The sequence below is a fragment of the Bos indicus x Bos taurus genome, chromosome 22 (genome assembly GCF_003369695.1).
Source record: "Bos indicus x Bos taurus breed Angus x Brahman F1 hybrid chromosome 22, Bos_hybrid_MaternalHap_v2.0, whole genome shotgun sequence".
NCBI classification, from domain to species: Eukaryota; Metazoa; Chordata; class Mammalia; order Artiodactyla; family Bovidae; genus Bos; species Bos indicus x Bos taurus.
The window spans coordinates 12,698,993-12,717,056 of record NC_040097.1 but is presented as its reverse complement, the minus strand read 5'-3'; the positions used below and the strand labels follow the sequence as shown (position 1 = coordinate 12,717,056).

The 18,064-nt window shown below is 55.1% G+C and overlaps 1 protein-coding gene across 4 annotated transcripts; it reads right to left on the bottom strand.

The window, feature by feature from the left end:
- Window positions 1-2,800: 2,800 nt before the first annotated feature.
- Window positions 2,801-16,739, bottom strand: ITIH3 (inter-alpha-trypsin inhibitor heavy chain 3). Of its 4 annotated transcripts, XM_027523224.1 has the most exons (22): window positions 16,610-16,737; window positions 15,941-15,961; window positions 14,800-14,966; window positions 14,606-14,710; window positions 14,190-14,352; window positions 13,538-13,651; window positions 12,386-12,511; window positions 11,966-12,082; window positions 11,599-11,767; window positions 10,889-11,014; window positions 10,446-10,627; window positions 8,558-8,743; window positions 8,297-8,436; window positions 7,476-7,630; window positions 6,842-6,859; window positions 5,764-5,787; window positions 5,495-5,530; window positions 5,221-5,334; window positions 4,528-4,732; window positions 3,670-3,842; window positions 3,366-3,477; window positions 2,801-3,050 (listed from the first exon to the last, which is right to left on the bottom strand). In XM_027523224.1, the coding sequence occupies exons 1-22, from the start codon at window positions 16,700-16,702 to the stop codon at window positions 2,921-2,923; spliced, it is 2,676 nt and encodes an 891-aa protein (XP_027379025.1). In that variant the 5' UTR covers window positions 16,703-16,737; the 3' UTR covers window positions 2,801-2,920. The 4 variants fall into 4 exon arrangements, with proteins under 4 accessions (XP_027379025.1, XP_027379027.1, XP_027379026.1 ...); XM_027523226.1 differs by lacking the exon at window positions 5,221-5,334; XM_027523225.1 differs by lacking the exon at window positions 15,941-15,961.
- Window positions 16,740-18,064: the final 1,325 nt, after the last annotated feature.

The window sequence follows — 18,064 nt, the reverse complement described above, 5'->3', positions numbered from 1 at the left end:
TTCCAAAATGACACAAGGCTTACAAATAAAAGGTACATAAAGAGAATAAAACAGAATATATATATATGTGTATGTGTATATATATGAGAATGAACAGGAGAGAAGAGCCAAGAGGAGGAGAGTTGAATCAGAGACACTGATTCAGAAGGGGAAGCTGCAGCAATGGGAAGCTTTGCTTCGAGCTTTCTGGAAGCCAGGACGAAGCAGAGAATGAGTTCATTTTAACTTGCTAAGAGGGAGCAAACCAGATATGGAAAATATTCTTTTCCCAGCTCGACTTATACAGGGTGTTTTCTGAGTAAGTCTTTATAGGAGGGTAGAAGAGAGGCTGGTGGGAGGAAGGGGTTTCCAGCAGCAGGTTTTCCAACACTCAGGGACACTTTCCTGCGTTGCTGCCTCCCCATCAAGCCTGGTGGCCTGCAGGGGCCTCGGACTGAGTCACTTTGTGAGGATCACTTTCAGAGGCTCTGAGATGAGCTCGGCAAGATCAGGGAATAGCATCAGAGGCTCCATCAGACTCGCTGTGGGCTTGCTCTGACGTACCAGGACAAAACACTGGCCCCTGGGCTGGGCTGTGAATTGGTGCCCCTACAGAGGGGTCCTGGGTGACTTTCTGGCCCAGCCAGCACCTGACAGCCATGCGTTGTGAACCATTGGAAGTAGGTCCATGCCCGTCTTTGTTTTGTTCACCGCGTGCTTTCCAGCACCCACTTGGGCCAAGCCCCGGCAGAGTGCTGCAGGTACCCTGGGCACCTGACAGAGCTGCCACCCAGAGAACAGGCGGGTGCCACAAGGAGCCCAGAGGGAGACAACTTGCCTAACCTGAGGAATAGCCGGGAAGGCTTCCTGGGCATGGCGTGGGTGGGACTGGCTTGGGATTGAGTTTTGAAGAACTAAAAGAAGTTCGCCCAGTGGAAAAGGAGGGCAAGGACGCTAGGCCTAGAGCCAGGACACTGCACTGAGTTCAGCAAGGTGAAGGGAAGCCGTGTTGTGGGGTGAGGTGGAAGGGGATGCTGGCAAGATGGGGAACAGGCCCAGGCCAGTGCCGGCTGCACACACCTCGCCATGGAGTTCTGCTGCTATCCTGAAAGCTCGGGGAGCTATCAAAGGCCATAGGCAGGGACCGACCCAGCCAGAATGACGTGGGACTGGGGAGAAAACAGAGTCTGCCTAGTCCTGGCCTCTGTCAAGAGACCCCCTAATTATGTGTTGGAAGAGGGGGCAGAATTTGGGCTGGGGAAGTCTTCCTGCCTTTCTTCCAACCCCCTGGACTTGGTCATCAGTGGGAGCAGCAGGACAAATATAGGTGTCTCAGGAGGACCAGAAACCACCATGCTGATGCCTCTTTACATGCTCCATCTGGCAGGACCCTTCTTCCCATTTCACAAATGTGAATACTGACCTCAAGATAACTGGTTTAAAGCTGCATGGCTTCTCAGCCAATTTGGGACTGAATGAGTGGTAGGGTCTGCCCACTTCAGGGTGTCCCATTCCAGGTTGGGCCCTTTCTGCCAGCCCAGCCCAGGCCTCTGCTACATTCAGTCTGGAGCTGTGTCTCATGTCACCCTCTCACCAGAGCAGTGACAGTGCCTGGGGAGCTCTTCTGGGGATGGATGTTTCACCCTGGGTTGGGCCCTGGGCCAGCTGTGTTCCAGCTCAGACAGAAGGGCCCCCTGGCGTGGGAGGCAGCCGAACTTCCTGGTTACCCACAGCCAGACCCCACCCCAGCAGCCCCAATGGCTTTAGAGACCCTTCCCAACCTGGCTGCAACCTCCTCCAGTTTTACTGCTTCCCCCGCACCACTTCAGCGGGGTACCCTCCACCCTGCATGCCCTCCACCCCTCAGGCAGCGAGAACAGCAGGAGCTGAGGGTCTGGGGAAGGAGGGATTATGTTGCAGAACTGAAAGCAGTCTGTGTGTCTGGAATCCAGACTGAAAGGAAACCCCTGGTATGCGGGGCTGATGAAACTGGAGGGACAGCAGGGAGGACTTTTGTCTTTGTCTCAAGAATCCTAGGTGGGAGATGTCATTTATAGGGTTTCAGGCAGCAAGTGATGACCAGTCCTGCTCTGTAAAAGAGCTCTCTCTGGGAGCAGGAAGGCCAGGCAGGGAAAGGTGCTGTTGCTCAGGTGGAAGAGGCTTGTCCAGGCTGACAGCCTGCAGAGCCGCTTCTCTAGGAACCTCTGTCTGACCCCTACCCCACTCAGGACTTACAGGGTGCAGCAGCAGGTGGTCACCATAAGGAATGATTGGAGGATCCCAGGAATCCCCAGTGAAGCTGAAGACAAACTGGAGCACCCATGCAAACAGGAACTGAGTTACTAAGCTGTGTGCCCCCAGTTCCTAGCCCAAAATGTTGGGTTTAGCTGCTGAATGGATGGATTGTGGAGGGGTGGGCTGGTGGATGAGCCAGTGGATGGATGGTGAGATGATCAGAGAGTGGAGAGATGGATGGCGCAATTAGTGGCAGGCTGAATCCGCCTTGGAGCATCTCTGCTCCTGTATCATAGAACAAGCTTCAGCCCTGATAAGAGCTCCTGAGCCAGGGACCCTTGACTTTTCCTCCATCCTTCCTAAATCCTGAAAGGCAGTCAGTCCTTCCTGACTTCTCAGAGGCCCTTTGTTGCGTAATCGATTATTTTTTTCCTTCCCCCACTGTCCTGTGTTTGACTCCTGTAGTAACCCCCCAACCAGCTGCATTGATGGCGAGGCCCAGGAAGTTGCCTTCCTAGCAGCCAACCCTTCCTTCGAGCTGCCTGTCCCTGGAGCAGGGGCTGATGGAAGCAGGCAGAGGCTGGGGGCAGTCCAGTTCCTTCTTGGCCTTTATTGTCACAGCCTTTTATCACGCCCCACTCTGTGCCTCTGTTCCAGATGCCAGGCAGGCTGGGCTGGCCATCTCAGCAGGAGTTGGCGTATCAACTCAGAACAGGTTGGGGACAATGTAGTCTCTGTGGATGCCGTCGATCAGCCCTTGCCCATTGTTGTGGACGAACCAGCAGGCAACATTCCTGCCGACGCTGATGTCCTTCCTATAGTCCTTCTGGGAGCCCCTGAAAGAAAGGAGAGAGAGGCTGTGATGTGCAGGGTAGGCAAGATGGCCACGTTCATGGACCTAAACTTGAAAGGGGGTGTGAACTTGCCAATTCTACGAGTCCAGACTCTGGTCAAGAGTGAGGTCATGTGGTTACTCCTTCTAGGGGGCCAGATTTGGCTTTTTCCTGATTAGAGGGAGCCAAAAGCCCAGAGGGAAACAAGGGAATCCCATGGAAGACAAGAGCCAGCCAGGCTGATGTGCGTAGGTGGAGAGAGCTCTTCCCTCCTATCTCGTACCCAGCAGTCTGAGGACATCAGCAGGGTCCCCTCACCTGGTGACTGTCAGCTGATGGTTCTTCACCACCATTGTGGCATCTGGCTTTGTGGGGTCAGAGCCTGGGTGGACATCAGACACTTGAAAGTCAAAGGGGTGGAAGAACTGTCCTAGGAATAAAAACATTCACACTGTCAACCCTACCTCCGCCATACGGGACAAGGCCACTGGCCTTCCAGGATTGATGCAAAGGCTGGGTGGGGTGTTGAGTGCTGGGTCCAGGGTGACTAAGATGGCCCTTTCACGTGGCTTTTTCCCTCCACCATGTGGCCTGAACGACCTGAAGCTTGAAGATTTCATACCCAGCAGCCCATGTGTCTGTGCTGACATCCCACGACTGTTCACCACATAGAAGCCGAGGAAGTCATGGTGGGCAGGCTCTTTCTTCCACACCTGATGCAGGACAACCACAAAAGTAACCCCGTCTCCAAAGGAGACCACCATGTTCTTCTTCCTGTTGATCATCACAGATAGCCTAGAAGAGAAGAAAAGGTCAGCAGTGGGGCCCAGTGGCCATGATACCAGGCGTCTGAATCAAGGGCAGAGCAGGAAACGTGACATCTGAGAGCACACAGACTCCAGAAACTGTCAGGGGTGTTGGAGAGAAGATGCTTATGGACAATGACTTCGCCCTGCACTGAGTGGGTTCCTGCTACTCCGTAAGCAGACGAGGGGCTGTCCTGGGGGTCTGGAGACCTGGGATCAAGCCCCAGCTAGGCCACTGGGCTTCCTGTGTGACGTTGGGTAGGTTCTGCCCCTCTCTGAACCGCCATGGGACTAACACTGTAGCCCTGCCCACCCAGCTTGGGGGTGACCTGAAGGTGCAGGAGAGGCAGAGGAGTTTGAGAACAAGTGAGCTCAGCCAGAGCTGATGCACACAGGAATCTTTGTCATCATCAGCCTGCCAGGTCCACCTAATGCTTTTGTCCACACAGTCCTTCCTTCAAGTTGTCCTGTGAATTGTCCAGCCACCTATCTGTCTGCCTTTGGTGGGGAGCCCCAAGGTTGGGCTGGGGGCCACCATGTTCACCTTTCCCAGAGTGGGAGCTGAGGCCACTGGTCTCTCCTGTTAACCCCGTGGATCTTCTGGGATTTGTTCAAATTCCCCCTAAGACCCTCGCACTCCATCACCCCTCAGAGACCCAGCAGCAGGGCTTTACCCGTCCTGTGTGACCATGACTGTGTCCAGCCAGCTGAACGTGCTCAGTGAGTCCCCATTCCACAGGGTGATATTCTCCCATGTCACCTCAATCCGGAAGTCCATCTGAGCACTGGCAATGCCCAGTTTGCCAAAGTAAGTCCTTCTGGTCTGGGAATCTGAGCGGCCTGTCTTCTCACCAATGATCTGCCCGTTAACTGTGAGGCCTGCCAGATGGGTGGGGCAATGAGAGACCAGCAAGACCTAAGTCCAGACTGGTCTTTTAGGGTCACAGCTTCCCCTTCAGCCAGACCTCCTGAGGGATAACCCAGTGGGGGACCCAGGTCTCTCAGTTGACAGACCAGGATTTGAGAGCCAGTCCTATCTGTTCCTAGACATATTGGGATCACACTGGTGGCTGAGGGCCCACCTTGTGGAACTGCCCCTTGTCTGGGCCAGGGAGTGTTGTCCAGAGAAACACTATTCCTCACGCCCAGGGTGAGTCCTGCCCATAGGCCCAGGCAGGCCTTAACTCTAACCGTCTCCCCATTACCCCCGGCCCTGTGGCTGTGGATGGAATATGAAATCCCTACAGGATGGAATCTACCTTTAAAGATGGGTGCATTTGGGGCAGAGTGAGCCTGGCCCATGTGTCCACCCTGGGGGCTCCAGGCCGTCTCAGGAAGGGCCCCTGGCCCCAGTCCATGGCCCCCACCTGTGACAGGGTCCTGAATGAGGCGCAGCACTGTGCCTGGGTCTTCATCAATATTGAAGCAGATGGCATCATCCTTCTCTGGAATTTGGATGATGAAATGGGGGTCCCCATCCACTGAGAACACACAGAGAAGAGGCTGGCTCTCGGGATCTTTCACTGTTCCAGGGACCTCCCCTTGCCTCCTAGTCCCTGTGGGATGGACTCCTAGACAGGCAGGAGGCCTGCCTGAGGTCCTAGGCCCAGAGCCTCGACCTGGGGAAGCTGGGAAACTCACCGTAGTAGTAGGGTGTTTGGGGAGCCTGGTAGCTGGCTGTGGACGAAAGAGAGAGGGCTGAGCGAAACAAACAGGCCAGGGGAGGCACCAAGACCCCCACCCAGAGTTTGGTTCATGCCCCTCACCTTCAGGCTCCCTAATGCTCTTAACCTCCCCCCATCTCCTCAGGACCCCCCCAGCCATCTGCCTGTTCCAGAGAGCTGATTCAGGAAAGACTCCTGAGGGGAACCATGCAGGGCCGCGCTCTGTGGCAGCTGGCACATACTCACTCAGGTAAGCCATGGACGGGACCTCTGAAAAAAGAAGCCAAAGGGTAAGTGTGAGCAAGGTCTAGGGGGTTCCCTCCCCCGAACCCCAGGCCTTCTGCCTGTCTTGGGGCTGCTGTCCCCAGTGGGGCCCCAATGCTTACAGAGGTGGGAATGTGACCCCCTAAGTTTAGGCTTCAGAAATGGGGTGCCCCCAAGGAATCCCTTTCTAGGGCTGGTGGTAGTAGGGGCCTAATGTTAATGCAGGGGATCGGCATTTCCAAGTGGCTAAAATAAAAGCCATTAGGTTATCAGTGTCTCTGTCACGAGCAATTCTGTCTGCCACCCTAAACTACAGTCCCGAGGCTGGAGTAGAATGAGGCTCACAGGTGACTATTGTCCTCAGTAGCAAAACATGCACCGACATGCACCTACACACACACTCACACACACGTGCACCAGTGACTACATCTCACAGGGCTATTCAGAGGGCAGAGCCGTGACCCAGTCGAAATACACTGTTTGGTTAGAACAGCCTGTGTGGATAGAGACAAGGCAGGCCGGTAGGGGCTGGGGACGTCCTGCCTGATGGTGTGGGGATGAGGTTCCAGTTCCATAATGAGACAAGCACAGACTGCTGTGAACTCCAGAGCCGGTGCCAAAACTAGGCTGCCTGGGCCAAAGTCCTGGCTGGGTCCCCTGCTGAACGAGTCCTTGAGCAAAGGAACTTAACTTCCCCATGCCTCAGTTTCCTCTCTGTAAAATGGGAACCGTAAGAGGCCTCCTTCAAAGCTTTGCTGTGGGGTTACTGAGTAACTAACTGAGTTACTCATTTTTGCAGGTCACAGAATACTTTCATCCCAATTGTCCCTCCTTGGGCAGGGGAAGCCCCCCCCTTTGTCAGCTGATGAGAACCCTGAGGCTCAGAGTAAACAGAGCCCTGCCCTGGCCCCTGGTGAGTTGGCAGTAGAGCTGGGAGCTGAGCTCAGGTGTCCTGGTGGCCCCTTCCTGGGTGGTGGGTCCCCTGGGTGATTGGAAAGGCCTCCTTGGTCCTGTCTTGACCTCCTCCTGGGAAACTCATCAGCCGCTGGCTGAAGCTCACCTTCTGCATCCAGAGGCCCTGCAAGGGAGGAAGAGGAGACCATGGGGTTGGAGGCCACAGAACCCCAGTGTCAGGGCCCTAGTGACTGACTCACTGCCTGGCCGGCCAGCCATGGGCCATGTGTGCCCCCACAGGAAGCAGGAGCTCCTGGAGGCAGAGGCCTGGCCCAGACTGGCTCTTTACCTCCCATATCTCCCAGTGCCAATTGCAGGGACCCTCAGGACACTGCACTCATGGCGTTTGGTTGACCAGGCCTGGTCCCAGCCTCCAGCTCTCATGGCCTCTTACTCTCACAATCCCCAGGTGCTGTCTCCAGGCTGAACTTTTAGGTCGGAAGTGCTTCGTCTTATCTAACAACACTTCCATGCTGCAACCTCAGTCCTTTTCCTAGAAATGATCCTGGACACCCTGCCCCCTTTAGAGACTTCAAGGCTCTTCCTATTCATGCCTACATTCCACTAGTCACACTAATGGCTTCCCTCCCTCTATAACACCCTCCCCGGTCGTTGGCCAATTTTCCTCTGATGCCTCCTAGACCTGCCTTTCTCAGCAGGCCCACTTCTTTTCAGGGCACCCAGGGTCAGGGGCCTGGAAGGAGGCATCCAACTTGTGGCCCCCCACCGTCTGTGCCTACCTTCTCCGGGCTTGTTGGCAATGGCCGTCTGGTTCTCGTTGTCCTCAGGCTTGGTCACCACCATGGAGGTCAGCGGAGTCACGAAGTGGTACTTGAGGGACAGCTCCAAGGCCTGGGCCGTGAGAATCTCCTTCTCCTCACCCTGGGCATTCTTGCTGTGGGGACGGGCAGGGTGGGAGGGTCAGCCCAAGACCCCCTCCACCTCTCCCAATGGGTGTCCCCTAGGATGGAGCCCACTAGCAGTCAGAGAAAATGGTTTCATCAGCTCCCTGGGATAGATGGACCTGCCCTGATTCCTCTCTGGGCATGTTTCTCCAGGTGAAAGCCACAAGGGGCTCAACATGGCCACAGCCAGTCGGTCACCATGGTGTTCACATGCTGAGTGCCAGCATCTTTCCCAGCCAATCCAGCCCAACAGAAGGCTGACACGGCCCCCTCGCATGGCCAAGCTCTGCCCCCTGGGGCTGAGGGCTGGGGTCTCAGCCTTCCATTATGTTCCTCAGCATCTCTGCAGACCCGTGCTGGGTGTGGGGGACAGGATGTCAAGGCTCATCCCTGCCCTCAAGATGCTCCCAGGCTCCTGCCTGAGCCCCCCGTCACAGACCCTCTCTGCTCCAGGAAAAACAGGCCATGGGGGCCTGGCCAAGAGAAGGATCGGGCAGCTGCAGTGGGCATGGAGGTGCACGTCGCAAGGTGAAAGTTTCCTCCTCTTGGGCTCTCCTGGAGCATAGCCAGCATGGGGGGTGGTGCACAGGTAGGTGCTGAGGCAAGGCTGGGGGTCAGGGCAGGGCCTCGCTGTGTGAGGGGTGGGTTAGGGTCACCGTTTGTCCAGCAGCTGCTCGATGGTGAGGTAGGCCCAGAGCCGCTCAATGTAGTCCCCAAAAATGTAGTCCCGCTCCTGCAGGGCCTTCTCCATCTCCTTCATGTCCACTTCCTCGGTGAAGGTCAGGTCGTTGATGGCCTGGGATGGGGGTGGGAGGAGGCAAGAGGCTAGTGTCCTGGAGCCAGGTTGGCCTGGTTCAGAGGCTGCATCGGTAGGTCCCCCACCCCTAGCACACAAGAAGGCCCCCGGGTCAGCTTACCCCGTGGCCTTTCACAGCTGCCTTAAAGCTGTTCATGTCCTCATCCGCCAGGCGCCCGGCTACCACAATCTCAGAGCCATCATAGAAGTGCTGGTAACTGTTCTGGGTGAGGTCCAGGATGGCATTCTGAGGGTACTCTACCTCCACGCCTGTCAGCAGTGGGTTGGCCACCTCCTCATAGAAGCCCTAGAGTTCAGATGAGGGCCCTGATCATCTCAGGCCACCAGTGCAGGCAGGGAGGGGACAGGGTGGGCAGGTTCCCACTGGTGCTTCTGCAGGTGGCTGGATCTCTCAAGCTAGGCCAGTCCAGCTCCTGATCTCCACTTCCACCTGGCCCTGACTGTGTCCTTCAGTTTGGGGAACCTCCTCCTCAATGCCCCCGCCATCCCAATTAGAGACTGGGAAGAATAGAAAAGGAAAGGACAGAGTTCTTGACACATAGGATTCAAGAAATGTTTGTTTGTTGAAATGAAAGTAAAAAGAAGAGGAAGAGTGGAGGCTGACTAGAGAAGCTGACGTGGAGTGAGAGCGTGGAGACCAGGAGACTCAGGAGGAAGGCCGGGGGCTCCACTGCAGAGGTGGAGAGGCACTGCCTGTGCTGGGGAGGAGAGGGGCTACCAGATTTAGCAAATGAAAATGCAGGGCATGACTTACATTTGAATAACAGGTAAGTGACAGGTTACTTTTTAGTATAAGTACAGCTGTCATAGGGACACATTTTGTAACCCCAAAATACACAGGTGAAAATCCTTACTCCCGTGCTTCAGGACATGACCTTAAATTTGGAGAAAAGCTCTTTACAGAGATCAAGTTAAAATGAGTTGTTTAGGATGGACTCCAATCCGGTATGACTGGTGTCCTTGAAAGAGGGAAATTTGGACCCAGAGGCAGACATGCCCACAGAGAAAATGATATGAAGATATACAAGGAGAAAATGGCCATCGACAGGCCAAGGAGAGAGGTCTAGAGTAGAGCCTTCCCTCCTAGCTCTCACAAGGAACCAACCCTGCCAGCATCTTGATCTTGGACATCCAGCCTCTAGACATATGAGACAATAAATGTCTGCTGTGGAAGCCACCCAGGGAGGGCTTCCCTGATGGCTCAGATGGTAAAGAATCCACCTGAAATACAGGAGATCCAAGTTTGATCCCTGGGTCGGGAAGATACCCTGGAGAAGGGATGGCAGCCCACTCCAGTATTCTTGCCTGGAGAATTCCATGGACAGAGAAGCCTGACAGGCTACAGCCCATGGGGTCACAAACAGTCGGACACGACTGAGCAACCACCACTAACAATGGCCTGTGGAAGCCGCCCGGGTATGGTAATTTATTAAGGCAGCACTAGCAAACTAAATGTGGGGCTTCTTAGGTAGAACTAGTGGTAAAGAACCCTCCTGCCAATGCAGGAGACGTAAGAGACAGGGGTTCAGTCCCTGGGTTAGAAGATCCCCTGGAGTAGGGTGTGGCAACCCCCTCCAGTATTCCTTCCTGGAGACTCCCATGGACAGAAGAGCCTGGTGGGCTAGAGTCCATAGCGTCACACAGAGTCAGACATGACTGGAGCAACTTAACACAGCACAGCAAACTAAGTACAGTGTCCTGTTCAGTGTTTGGAGCATGCTTGCTAAAAAATTATTCGTTGTTTATGAGAAGTTCCTATTTAACTGGAGGTCTTAGATCTGATATGGCAGTCCTACGGAGGAAGCAGGTCTGTTCTGTGCAGCCTGTGGACAAAATCAGAACCTGTACTGATGGGTAAGAGGTGACCAGAGAGAGATTTCAACCCGAGAGGAAGTTCTTTCTAAGAACTTAAATCGTCACACAGTGGAACAGCTTCTTGAGGAAGTAGTGAGCTCCCCATTCCCAGAGGGATATGAGGCAAGGCACACCTGCAACTGCAAGTTGGCATCGGAATCCTCATAAATGCGCCGGGCAAGCCCATGGTTCTCCAGGGCCATATTTTCCAGGAAGTTATAATTCAGATTGTTGCCAAAGCCCAAGTTATACAAGGGGAACTTGCCGCCAATGGCATTCCGCACATTCTCTTGGATTTTCTCAGGTCTGCTTTCACCTGCGGGAGAAGGAGGTATTTACGCTGCAGCCATAGCCCCAGCAACTGTCTGGACCAGCTCTGTCTGCAGAGATCTGACCCCTGCCTGTGCAGAGCTGGCAGAGTCATGGCCACAAGCCCTCAGTGAGCAGACACTGGGGCGAGCAGAGCCCTTCAGGGGCTCACAGATCACGGGGGACCCTGGGGAGAGCTGCCCAAGGTCGTGCAGCACGCTGGCTATAGCGCCAGGAGCGGCAGCCAGAGCCACACACGCGGCCTCACCCACATTGGCGTCCCCGTCGGTCAGCATGATGATAATGGAGGTGCTCCTCTCTGGGACTGTATGCTCCTCCCGGGCCTTGTTCAGCATACTGATGCCCCTCAGCAGTGCGTCATTGATGTTGGTCACTGGCACACAGACAGAGGCACCATGAGAGGGGATCCTCAGGGTGCCAGGGGGAGGCAGTCGAGACAACAGTCCCTGCTCACATGCCCAAAGACCCTGCCTGCCTGTGCGCGGTGGTACTCAGTAAATATTGACTGGATGACTCAGTGAGTGATGAATGGATGACTTAGTCTTTCAAATGAGTAAGAGGACCAGCCTCTCAGGGCTGCTGCAAGGATAGATGCACATGGTGACTGTAAGAACACATTGTGATTGGAGAACAGTTAAATGGACTGCCAGCTCCTCTCACAGGGAGGAGTGGGGAGTAGTGTAGACGTCACTTGTCATCTTTCATATGAAATGCCACGGATAAGAGTTCTCTGTGGCATTACCTTGTGGAGATCACAGGTTGGAAAGAAATGGGTTTCCCTAGACCACAGAGAAGACATCGCAATGTCAAGCCTGAGGACTCTCCATCCCACCTCTATCCACAGCTTGGATCTGCAGGGCCCAGACCAGCAAAGTCTCTGCTGCCAAGGCAGAAGGGAAACAGGCTGCTCAGGCAGAGAGGAACGGCAGGATGTAGCTCCCTCCCCTCTGTTCTTACTTCCTCGGTCTTGAATATCCATCACAAATTTACTGGCTTCCTGGATGTTCTCAGGAGTGGCTGGAACTAAACTGTCTTTCCAAGTGGTCACGTCTCCACTGAACAGAATGAAATTCAAGTAGTCATCCTGTTTGACATCCTCCAGAATTTTGAGGAGGGCATCCTTTGTCTGGGAAGGAGAAAGACAAGCAGACAAGAAGATATGTTCCCGGCCCAGGGCCCTGCCATCTGCAGGAAAAGAGGCTTTGTGCCTTTTAAAAATCCCGCCCTCCTTTCTTCTCTTTCACTGGAATATTAGCTTCATCCACTTTAAAAATATCTCCCTGTGTCTCCCATCCATCAGCCACTCTTGCACCAAGGAGAGTACCTGTTCCATTTTCCGACCGTGCATGGAGCCGCTGACGTCAATCACAAAGACCACGCTCTTGGGCACCACCGGAAGGCCTTGAGGTGCAAAGAAGTGCACAAAGTAGCCATTGACGATCTGGAAAGGGGAGAGGGAGACTGGAGACCAGTGGCCCTTCAGCAACCTCACATTGGCTACCCTTGAAAATAGAACCCAGACTTTTAGCAGCGCCAAATAAAGATGTCCTTTCTTCGCCTCCAGGGGGCACCACATAAAGGCTCTGGTCCGCCTGTGGTCCCCATGCCTTGCAGGAACTTCATGCTTGGGCTGAAGATCAAGGTTGTTTTACTAGATGAAGCTGCAGTCCCTCCACACATCAGCCCTCACCAGAGCAAAGTAGGGGATGGATCAGCCTGGCAGAGCCAGTTGGCAGGTACCTACTTGCACATTGGCGGGAGATTCTCTGTTCACATCATAGGTGATGATGAAATCTCCTTTGAGGAGGGAGTCTGTGCAGGTTGGGCAGGAACGCTGTTGGTCCAAGCTGGGTTTGAAGGACACATGGCCCTGAGGGAGGGTGATGGAGGGCCTCTCTCAGCTTGGGCAGGGCCTGCCCTCTGCAGACCTCAGCCTGGGGCTGCCCTGGGCACTCAGCAAAGTGCCTGAGTCCTGCCGCCCTCTGGGGTACTCTGGCCTTCCTGAGCACCTCTCTCCGCCTCGGAGATCAGGAGCCCCTTGGAGGCTAGAGGCCTTATCTGAGCCAGGCTTTCACTCTCCTGGTTCTCTGGGCCTCACAAGTCCCTTAGCTCTGTCTGCACCTAGAAGCCACTTAGGGAGGAGAATTCTGCACTATGAAAAGGAACTTCTCATTGGGTGACACTGTGTGCTTTTTGTCAAGAGGAGCAAGGAAGGAGCAGAGTAGAGAGTGAGGAAGGGGCCCTGGGCGGGGACACCGCCTGCAGAGGTCACCAGCCCTCTTGAGAGTGTGCTCCTCGAGCCTCGCCCTGGGAGTCCTGACTGAGGTTTGCTGTCCATGTAAACATGTATTCATCCACTACCCACGATCAGCAAGACCCCTGGAATTGCTGGGGACCTTGGGGTCCAGAGCCAACCACGAGCACCAAGAATGAATTTCCCTTTCTTTCACCACTCATGTGGAGTCAGATCTGAAAAACTCCCTCAGGTCTCTGTCTCCTTCTCTGTAAAACAGGGACCAGCAGCCTGCCCTACCTTCCCGAAGTGAAACAGGATCAGGCTTCATAAATGGTTTCCCTGTCCCCTCCCCAGTGCAGTTGAGACCCCAGTTCCTCTGGCAGGTCATCACCAGCAAACAGCCCCCTGCCTCCAGCATCCTGACTCCTGCCCCAGGTGGCCTAGGAGAAAGGGGATGTTACAGACTTCTCCCCCTCCCTGATCCCCGCCTCATACCTACACACACACACACACACACTCTCTCTCTCTCTCTCTCTCTCTCTCTCTCTCTCTCTGTCTCTCCCTTGCATCTGTCAAACCCCCAGGTTCAAACTCACCTTGCTAGACTCAGTGTTCCTGCCCCTGCTCCCTCCCCCCAGGCCCCAGAGGCATCTATACCACCTTTTTCCCTGAGAAGGACTTGGTGAGGGCGCTGCCCAAGAGGTCATTGGTGATGAACGAGGCTTCAGCATCCAGGGTGCTGATGCCCTGTGGCTCGAAGATGTCTACCGTGATCTGAAATGGCCAAGTGTCACGGGATGTCACTTAGTGACAGTGCTGAGCCCAGCCTCCAGGACAACAAGGGTGAGGAGATGGGTCAGTGTGGCGCAGGGACCAGCCACTAGGACAACTCTGTGACACCCAAGCCTGCTGCCTCCCAGCAAGGAGATGACCACATGGGTTTGCAGCTGGGTACTCTGACCCCAAAGCTCTTCCACTCCCTGCCATATGGTGCCCCAGAGTCTACCACTAAAAGCATTTCCTTTGGCTTTGTACTCTGATGTAGGTAAAAATGCCCAAGTAACCAGTTACCAGCATTACAGAAACACTTGGTGATGTTGCCCTCAAGGGCCCAGCACCCAACCTGGATAGTCCAGGTATAGTCTGGCCTCCTCCCTTTGGCCCAAGTGCTGTGGGCAGCACCACTGTAATTCCCCCACGCCTCCTTGGCCAGTTGCTGGGGCCTGGGCTCCTATACTTCTCCTGTGGGCTCTGCCCAGGGCTCTTTCTGGCACCCCATCCCCTCAGGGGCTACAAGCGAGTGGCCAGTTACCTCAAAGTGCTTGACCAGTTGCTTGGGCTGGACCTTGAGGTACATCTCGTACTTGCCCTTATGCCTCTTGAGCAGCTCCTCGTAGGTTAGCTCAAAAGTGACCTTGCTGCCTGCAGCCACATTGACTGAGACCGTGAATTTCTCCAGCTTCCGCCCAGAGGCCCTGAATGGGGATGAAAAACAATGACTGCCCCAGAAAGAGCACAGCCCCCTGCTTCCTGGGCCTCTGGTTTCCCCCTGGGAGAGCCCCCTACCCACACTGAGCCTTGGTTGCCTCAACTTCAAAGTAAGATAACGTTGTAAGAATTACAGCACATTTTGCCAGGTAATAATAATAGCTGCTGTTCTTTTGTTAGTGTCTCTGAGGGCCCTCACAGCCCTGACATTCTCCCCAAGGCCTGGGGGTCCACACTTACTTGACCAGGCCAGCTGTCTTGCCCTGGGACACGGCCTTCTCATATTGCTTCTTGGCAACTTCCTTCTCCTTGACCTTTCCCGGGTAGGTAACACCATCGATGGTCCTGCAGAGATAGAGAGTTGGGGAAGGAGGGGCTCAGGCTGAGCCAGACTCCCCTCCCTGCCCAGAGCCAGAAGCTGTGGTGACACCCACAAGGTGAAGTTGGTGATGAAGGCTGTCTTGGGCAGCTCCACATCGAAGGACACCTCCTTGGCTGTGTTTGCGTGGTTGACGGCCCTGGTGGTGACGACATTGTGAGCGAAGCGGGAGGTCACCTTGCAGTTGACCTTGGTGCTGTAGACTTCGATGCCATCGACTGCCTGAGGGAGAGGGACAGTGTATCAGCGGACTGTGACCAGCCAGCCTGAGGCCCCTGGAAACCAGGACCTCCTCCTGGCTGCTCCCCTTCAAGCTCCCCTTTGTGGGCTACAAAGCTCCTGCCTGGTAAGTGGCCCCTCCAGTCTCCCAGTCACACACGTCAGAAGCCTGGGCAGTATCTTTGGTCGCTACCTTTAACTGGCCACCACTGTTGTGATGGCTGCTCTGCCTCCTTAGCTCTATAATCTGGTTTACATGCAGCTGTAGCCAGTGAGATGGTGTAAAAACTCAAATTTGACCTGTCCTTCTCCTGTTTAAAGTCCTTCTATTCTCCCTACCACCCCCAGGACAGCCTTCCCCATGGCTCTGGGGGCCGCTGGGCAGGTCCTGCCTCCTCTGCTCAGTCCATGTCCCTACCATGCTGGCTCCTAGCTCTTCCCGCTCATCTTCCAGAGCTCAGCTTAGAAAGAGCATGTCCACACACACTCCATTCTGCTCCCTGTGTCCTTTGATAGCTGCCTGGTTCTGTCTCCCAAAAAGGCCCTTATTTCCTGCACCAAGGGCGATGCATGGGGAGGGCCTTCGCGCCCCCCAGCACCCTCTTTCCAACGGGATGATGGGCCAAGGGATGTTCTAGGGAGACATCTGGATTGAACATGGATATAAAGATGCTTCGCGAAGGCATCACAGGGTCATTCACTCTGTGTCTCTTGCCCCATGCATGGGGTCTGATAAATACTCGGTAAGCGTTTGTGGGAAGAAGGACCCGTGGAAGGGTGGTCCTCCATTGCATCAGCGAGTCTGAGGGGCATGGTTCCCTGGAGATTTCTCCCAGGGCTCAGGAGGCAGCAGGGGTCTGCCAGGGCAGGGGGCCATGAGGGAGTTTGCCAGCTGGAGGGACCTTCCCCTGTCGCCCACTTCCTCCGCTGTTGGGCAACCAGCTCTGCCCTGCCCCATCTCTTGTGAAAGTTCTCACCCCTCCCGGGAGGCTCCGTTTCTGGAAAAAAACAAAGACAAACACAGGGGTCGGGCCAAGGCCAAGGCTACCGTGGCCTGGGTAGAGGCTGTGGGCTGAGGCCAGGGTTCAGCAGTGACCACCTCCCCCAGTACCTACACACACCTTGAGGTGCCTCCGGATGGAGGACCCACCCAGAGCCACATGTCAGAGTAGAAAGGGCTCTGAGTAGATGGAGAGACTGAGGTCCGGGGGAAGGTCTAGGGGAGCGTGTCAGGGAGGGCCAAAGTCAGTGCTCTCCCCCTGCACCATATACCCCGACTCATTCTGCCCCTCCCTAGGCCCCAGGCCTCCAGACCCCACCACCACTGTACCCCATGCAGCTCAGCCTGGCCATTCCTAGAGGCCTCTCCCCTTGTCTATATATGAACCCCAGAGCCCCTCAGTGAGGTGAGCTGATCGTGGTGCATCACCCACCTGACAAGTCAGCAAACAGAGGCCCAAGAGATTTAAGCTCCCCCGGGGAAGCTGTCTCATCAGATTTGACAGCAGGTCTGGGGCCCAGGTCCCCCTATACCCTGCCCTGTTCCTTGCAGCTCACTGCCCAGCCTCTGCCTCCTCCTCATTCTACAGAGGACTGCCCAGTGTGGCCTCCCTGCCTGCCTATTGGTGAATAAGGGGCAGACTTACCCCAAGCAGCAGGGATGGGTTTCTAGGGAAGCCAGAGACTGCCAAGCCGGAGAGCAGGGCCAAGATGAGGTAGGGCCACTGAGCCAACGCCATTGCTGGGCATGCTGGCCTGGCCCCGGGCTCCTTATATGAGCAAGCCTGATGTTTTCCCAAGTGGGGTCATCGACCTGCATCGGGGGCGGGAGAGCAGGGGGTGGGAGGGGCAGGAGGCGGGAGGTTCCCCTGGGGAAGCTGGGCATGGGTGGAGTGATGGGCCTGGATCTACCTGTACCAAGGTAACTCGGTGGGTGTCATCCACAGTGTTAGGGCTTCACACCCAGTGGCTGTGGGACACGGAGCCCCATGGGGAAGCCAGAAGTATTGCGTTGACAAACGGGCCCAGAGACCCTCTGGGAGGGGGTGATGATGATGGAATATGGACTCACATTTAAAACAAAAGGCATCTCAGCATTGTCACCACATCATGGGCACAGCCTCTGGTCTGGCCTCCTGGATCACAGTTATCTCACCTCCCTTCTCCAGGGCCCAAAACCAGACTTATCAGGGCCAGGGCCCAAAACCAGACTTACCACCCTGAGACTCGGATCTCCATGGCTGACTCCTTCCTCATTACCCTCTATGATTCCTGTGCCCCTTGGGAAAGACAATCCCCGAGTCCTGTGATCCAGCTCCAAGTTGCTTTCTGAAGGTAACTTTTCCCACCTTCCACTTCTCTGTACCTCACATCTCTTCTCTCTGTCCCTCCAAATGTCTTCTTCCTTTTTTGTCCCCTAGCTGAGCACAGACAGCCCTGCTCCAGGCTCCAAGCTCCCAAAGGGCCTACATTCTACTGTTAATGTTTGGTTGAGGTTCGCATGTTTGGATCTGATCACTGTCTCTAGACTCTGAGCACCTGGAGGACCAGGCCATGTGTCGTGTTCCTCCCTGTGTTCTCAGTCTGACCAGGAACTCAGCTGCCCTTGGCCCTTTGGAGGATCGTTCTCCCAGAAGTCCCCAGTGAGGCTGGAGTTGTGGTCCAGGACCATGGCAGCCTCAGAGGCACGGTCTTAGTGCCTCCCAGTGGGGGCTGGGTCCTTCTGGGCCATCCCAGAGCCCTGCCAGCCCCTAGACCTTCCAGAGTGGCCATCATGTGCTGGCCATACTTTTCTGAACAAAATGACCCAGTGACCCTCCCACTTGGCCACCACTGAGCAGAGATAATGAGAATGCCTAGTCACAGGATAGCTCATGTATGGATCAGACTATGGTCCTGACTGAAAGCCAAGACTTCATTTGACTGTGGTATGTACAGAGAGAGTTGACTCCTGGGGGCAGAGAAATGGAGTGAGGAAACAGAAGCTAGGAGGCAGCAGAAGCCACAAGGAAAGAGGGGACTAGTGACTGGAAATGGCAGCAGCCACAGAAGCAAAGACAGAGAGTTGCCACCTTAGCAAAATGATGGTAGATCAACAAAGG